The sequence below is a fragment of the Ipomoea nil genome, unplaced genomic scaffold, assembly GCF_001879475.1.
Source record: "Ipomoea nil cultivar Tokyo-kokei standard unplaced genomic scaffold, Asagao_1.1 scaffold0327, whole genome shotgun sequence".
NCBI lineage: Eukaryota > Viridiplantae > Streptophyta > Magnoliopsida > Solanales > Convolvulaceae > Ipomoea > Ipomoea nil.
The window spans coordinates 740378-746959 of NW_017616755.1; the positions used below are offsets into that span (position 1 = coordinate 740378).

Genomic DNA, 6582 nt, shown 5'->3' on the forward strand with positions numbered 1-6582 from the left:
TACATTATTTTATATAATGTACATTCAGTACAAAAATAATGTACATTTAGTATATTAAAAATGTACTTTTTGTTATGATGCACACAACATCATGTGGACCATGGTTCACACAATAATTTGCCTCCATCTATATACATGTTATTATGTCTGTTATATAAACTCCTACATTCAGCCCAAATTTGCAGCCCAATATAAAATCCAACAAACCCGGCCCATGCTTGACATAACCCAGATTAGAGACCACATGTCTCACTTCTTACCCTAACAACACCAGTACACCACAACGGAAAAAAATGGGTTCGTTGTCTCCCTCCAATCTCTTCTCTGTCGTCTTCCTCTCCATCTGTCATTGCATGTATATCTCTCTTGTTTAGCTACTATGTCCAGATTCCTCCAGGTTCTTTACTTCGATTTCTAGCAATTTCACTCCATCTTTCCAAAATAAAACCCTAAATACAACGTATACTTACCAAAGAATCCAAAAGACCAACAAAATTAAACAATAGTTAAGTGTTTTGGTTCTTATATGCAGTTGATTCTGAGGGCGTTACCGTTTTCGGACGAAAAAACCCTAGATCGCGAAATTTCAAAATCGCGATTTCAGAAAAATTCAAAGGTAATGCTTGTAATCTTTCTTTCTTTTTTTCGATCTAAATATTTTGATTTCACAATCCATTAAATCTGGTTTTATAGGTTTAGATAATAATATGAAATTAAATTTTATATTTTGAGATCTGAAATATGCATCTGTGTTTATCTAATTGCATGCATGGGATTTTTTTTTTCTTTTTTTGCTGGAATACAAAGATAAATTTTTTTAACAGTAATAATTTTAAAAAAAATTAAAGAGGACATTATCTTTGTGTTTATCTAATTGCATCCAGTGTTCCTGTATGCTAAAAAAATTTAAACCTGCTAGCAACCACCACTTTAATAGTCACTTATCCAATAGCAATTTATTATTATCTTACTTACATTATTGTATTTTTTATTAAAATCAGGGACTGATTTTGCTAAGCTTCAGTGTCCTAATCCAAATTGTGGAGGCATGATACCACAAGGTTGCTGAAATAATTACTTGGTGAAGAGGAGTTTGAACATTGGAAAAAGCTTGATGTTACAGAAAGCATTGGCTATGAACATGGCACTTAAATATTGCACTCTGTATCAACAGGTAAGCAAAAACATGGATCTGATGCCCATGTTTGATGTAGAAACCAATTAAATTCCTTTATAACATTATTTAATATTTTTGAGGTTTTTTCCTTTATATGAATTTAAAGCATGTATTTGATTGCTTAAATGCTATGTATATATAGTTAGGAAGTTGGAGAGATGAAAAGAACTCACTATCGACAAATAGTCACATTAGTCAAACCTTAACATCAACAATTAATGGTTGATAGAAGCCATAGGTGTATACCGAAAGTATTTGTACATGTAGGTATTGCGTACTGTGTAACTTGTATTTTACTCCTAAACTTTCATGTGTTTTTTTTTTCTTTCATATTATTATTTTTTTTTTTGTGGCATTGTTTACTTAAGTTTTTATATTATGATATAGTATTCAGCTACTCATCTATTTGAGTAAATACTAACATTTCAAAATGGAAGCAATTTTTTTTTTTTGTGATTTTATCAATCTGGTTCATCTATTTGAGCAAATACTAACATTCCAAAATAGAGGCAATTGATGGAGTTTTTTTTACAGTTTATTTTTTTCTGGATTTTATCAATCTGGTCTTTAAAATGTTACATGATTTTTTAACTTTTTTTGAGTTGGCCAAAACTGTGTACTTGTAAACTTTTATATATAGATTCAATATGTATGTGAATGTTTTGTTCTGTGTAAGTTAACTGGAAATTTGACCTAGGCATCATATGTTGATAATTCATGTATTCCTGTATTTGACCAAATACTAACACTTAAAAATAGTAGCAAGTGATGATACAGGAATCTGATGCCATTTTTTTTTTTAATGTAGAAACCTATGACATTCCTTTCTAACTTTCTTCACATTAGAATAGTAATTACATTACATAGAGTTTAAGTTCCCTTTTTTCCAGCTCTTATCAATCCGGTTTGTACTGTGTCAAACTGTCTACTTGTGAACTTTTATGTATACCTCCAATATGTATGAGAATGTTTTGCTCTGTCTAGATTAATAGATTAATTACAAATATGACTTTATAATCATAAGTAGCATATTACACATTAGAAGGCTTAGTACACTACTAAGAAACATTAAATGCTACTGCTAAAGATAAGTACATTAGGCTATGCTGCTAATGCAGCTTTCACAAAACTAAGAGCAAATCAGGAAAGTAGAATGGATCTACTTGGTAGCATTAAATTGCAGCCTATGCACATTTTTAGCCCTAACCAACAAAAACCAAAAACCAAAACCAGCAAAAACTTGTCCAATAGAACTGACTACTTTTCTTTCTTCACCACCACTTCCTTAGCCTTCTTCGATGGACCAACATTCTCAATGTCATTAAACAAAGACCTCTTGAGAGGAACATCATCAGCACCAACACCTAAACCATCTTCAATCTCATCCAAGCCAACAAATTTGTCAATAGATAAACCTTGAGACCCATCCTCCACCACAACACAGTCTTTATCATCACTACCATAGAATTCCTAAACGAAATATCATTAGGGACAATAAATAAAATCATTTTTTAAAAATTAACCAAAACATAATTTACAGAAATACCTTTGAACCTGCATCACCATCTGCATCCGCATCCTGAAAACCATTTTCATGAACAGAACAATTTTCTGGTTCTAAACTGGCAACTGAAAGACCTGAGCAGTGCTGTGTAAGCACTGCTTCATCCCTGCAAATCTTTAGGACTGTGAAAGCAGAATAGTAACTCTCTATCTGCTCCTTCTTCATAGCAACACGAAACAACATAGACATGTCCCACAAATAACCTAGCTCAGGTGGAATACACTTATTCCCCTACAAAGACTTAAAGGAAAAACACATGAACATTTAAACTACTATCCTCAATACCCATCTATGTTGTCTAAGTGTTGATACCTACCTCTGGATACTTAGCTTTTAAATTACCAGCTGAAACACCTACCAACTCTGCACACTCAGGATCCCATATAAGCATAGGAGCATCCCCAGTTTGATCAGCCACATGTATAATCACCCTATATCTCACAACTCCCTCATGACAGGAACTTTTACAGCCACCACAGTACATCATACCACCATCAGCAGCAACCTTTCTCTTGCAAGAATTACTTTTGCAAGAGATGTAATACCAGTCACTTAAACTCTCTACATCCACAATTTGTCCTGCGACCCAATACTCCCCTAGCTGCAAGTAATAATTAGGTAAATAAGTAACTTAGCTAAAAAAGGTAAAGGTGAACTAATGTAAACGGTCTTAAACCTTGGTAAATAAGTAACTTAGCTAATGACATTGCAGAATACATTACTTGTTTTTTGAAGTATATATCTTGAATAGAAGTAATTAACACATCATTAGCAAGCACAACACGCCCAAGATAAGTATCAGATAGCCTTGATTCAGAATCTATACACCGTAAAGGTGTATGGTCACTGTTATAGCTACTAACAGAAATCAGGAAAATGTATGTTAGTATAGAAAATTTATATTTCTTTAGAATAACAGTAAAAAGAGGTTAAAGAATCTAACCTGCTCCTTAACTCACGAAACTCTTTGCAAGAGTGTGAGAAAAAAAGCTGAGTAGCCCCAAAGGAGTTGCAGATACATACTTCACCATCTGCAAAAATGATTTTAGTCAATACAAACCTTGATAAAACTGAGTAGAAACATAGATGTAAATTAACAAAATAAATACATAGCACTCACTGTCCATGATTTTAGGTCGGCACAACTGAATCAAAACAATGACTGGATCATTAGCAGCTGAGTGGAAGTAAGGAGTTACTTGATCCACATGCTCGTCCCACAGTGTACACTTAATTTGTTTCTTACTACAAAAGATTTTAAAAACAGCAGATAATGGTTAAGATAAAATTATAAAATCAACATTAGTCAAACTTAGGGATTAAAAATAGAGTAAAGAATCATACCAAAGAGTCTTCTAGCACAAAGTCAATAAGCCTACTCTTTTTCCCAGTTATTGTCTTCTCCAGTGGTGAATATATCTCCACAATACGACCAATCACATCTGTATTTCAAAACAGCACAATATTAGTATATTAGTTAAATAAAGATTAACATCTCTTTTCTTGTTGTAAACTGACTGCATTTAGTAACAAATAGCTTTAACACTAACCTATCAACACTTTCTCATCAATTCCTTGCTTTGAAAGTATGGTTTCAAAACTTTTGAAGAGAAACATTGTTTTTGGGAAATTAACACACTTGTACTCCTTCACCAGAGTATCATGTTTGAATTTGATCAGGTAACGGTGACTGCTTGTTTTATATTTGAAGAAATTAGTGATGCATAGAAAGCTTCTAATGGCATACACTTTACACTCCTTGAATATGTTCTTACACTTAGGAACAATATCCTTAGGTATGTGGACATGGATGAAGACACCCTATATTTAAAACACACCCAAAAATATCAAGGTGAGATATCAGTCAGGTAAAATGGGTAGAAATAACACTACAGAGCATGCTAAGCTATAATTACAAACCTCTTGGTCATGAAATAGGCATTCCTGACTTCTTATTAATAGTTCATCTTTGATTTTAGTCACAAGATAAGATCGCACACAACGCAATCTTATAGCCTTGGTGCTCTGCTGAGTATGAAGCTGCATCCCAACAATAAACTGGCCAGACATTACCACATTGCACTCCAAAAAAACTCACCTCAGTACCTTAATCTTCAAATTCTGATATTCCTACTTGTAATCTATTTTGCAGAGCTTTGTGTTTGCATATCCAAGCTTAGAATGTGAATGTATTTATAAGCGTAGAAGTAAGCTGAGAAGTGTATAAAATATTTCAATAATTGTACTTTTAAGCACTCCCATACCTATTTAGGTTTTTCTACACGCTACCTAAACAAATTAGACTACTAACTCTGTAGTAGGTAGTAGGTAGTAGATAATATCCAATGGCCTAAAACCTAGGACTAAAATCACACGTCTCTCATTACAATCATATCAGGCGGGAGAAGCAAAATTTGAATTATCAATTTGAAAGAAAAAAAAAAAGAGGAAACATCATCTTTCCAGTGTATTGTTTGCTGAAATCTGATTGGCTGAACTGCGGCTTCCTTTATATATATATATAGATATAGATATCGGATATTGCTCGGGATGGATATTTGTACACCCAAGTTCTGGGGGTTCACAGTTTGTTCATTTTAATAAGAATTTAGATCACGATGTAGCTATAGATTGAGATTGTGTTAATAGAACTTGTTATATGTTAAGCAGTGATGTGATGAACACAATGCAAAATATTTATATTTGAACTATATATTTCCACTATTTTTGATGTATATATCTGTAAGTTTTGCATTCTATGTTCAGATTATGAATTTGCATTTATTAAATTATGAATTTTCTGTTATGTGATTATGAATTTACAGTTATGTAATTATGAATTTTCTGTTATTAGATTATGAATTGACAATTATGTAATTATGAATTTTCTGTTATGAGATTATGAATTTACAGTTATGTAATTATGGATATAGAGGTTACAACTATGGCCAGAAAATTCATAACTATAAATTCATAATCTCATAACAGAAAATTCATAATTATATAAATGTAAATTCATAATCTCATAACAGAAAATTCATAAATCCACATCTGCACATTCATAATTATATGTTCATAATTTATGGACTCTATATTCATAATATTTAAACCCTAAATTTAAAATAATAGATTTTTATAATTACATAACTTTGAATTCATAACCCTGAATATTCATAATTACATAACTTTAAATTCATAATGTCATAACAGAAAATTTAGAATTGTATAACTGTAAATTCATAATCTCAAAACACAAAATTCATAATTACATAACAGAAAATTCATAATATCATAGTAGAAAATTCATAAATCCATATGAACCCTATATTCATAATATTTGAAACCTAAATTAACAGTAATAGATTTTATATTCACATGTGCAAAATATTTGTTCACGTTACAAAATGAGAGATTCTGAAATTAGGGTACCAACAGTCATAATTTTCAAAATGAATTAATCACAAATTCACTGCTTCATGTTCACAACATTTTCAGACCCCAAAAACAATATAAATTCATTTCTTCTTCGAGACCTCCTTTGCTGCCTTCATAACATTGTTTTTTACAGTGTTCACACCTCATGTGATAATGTTTTATGCATATTTAGCTCTCAATTCACAAATGGGGTCAGCCTTAAAAAAAATATATTAAATAATCAGTTTAATGGGATGTTAAAACACAAAAAAATTAATGTAAGTTGAAACTACTATATCTTATACTCTTACATTTACACGAGTGTTTCTCTTGAACCCACTGTTCCAATTTTGCATAGTCCCCTTGTATGTTTCTAGGTGTCGCATGACATATATGCCACAGTCAATGGCATTGTCAAGCTCTTTCC

General features: G+C 31.8%; 1 protein-coding gene across 1 annotated transcript; it reads right to left on the reverse strand.

The window, feature by feature from the left end:
- Positions 1-2434: 2434 nt before the first annotated feature.
- LOC109171655 lies at positions 2435-4358 on the reverse strand. Its single transcript, XM_019320727.1, has 8 exons — positions 4292-4358; positions 4086-4183; positions 3862-3982; positions 3685-3772; positions 3464-3599; positions 3058-3342; positions 2724-2972; positions 2435-2647 (listed from the first exon to the last, which is right to left on the reverse strand). The coding sequence occupies exons 1-8, from the start codon at positions 4356-4358 to the stop codon at positions 2435-2437; spliced, it is 1257 nt and encodes a 418-aa protein (XP_019176272.1).
- Between the last annotated feature and the right edge of the window lie 2224 nt (positions 4359-6582).

What these genes read in the sequence shown, in the direction of transcription:
- LOC109171655 (XM_019320727.1), bottom strand. Translation starts at nt 4,358, where the DNA reads ATGTTTCTCTTCAAAAGTTTTGAAACCATACTTTCAAAGCAAGGAATT. An exon ending in TTGTGCTAGAAGACTCTTTG is followed by an intron (nt 3,983 to 4,085) that starts GTATGATTCTTT and finishes TTTTGTAGTAAG; the next exon opens with AAACAAATTAAGTGTACACT. An exon ending in TTTCGTGAGTTAAGGAGCAG is followed by an intron (nt 3,600 to 3,684) that starts GTTAGATTCTTT and finishes GATTTCTGTTAG; the next exon opens with TAGCTATAACAGTGACCATA.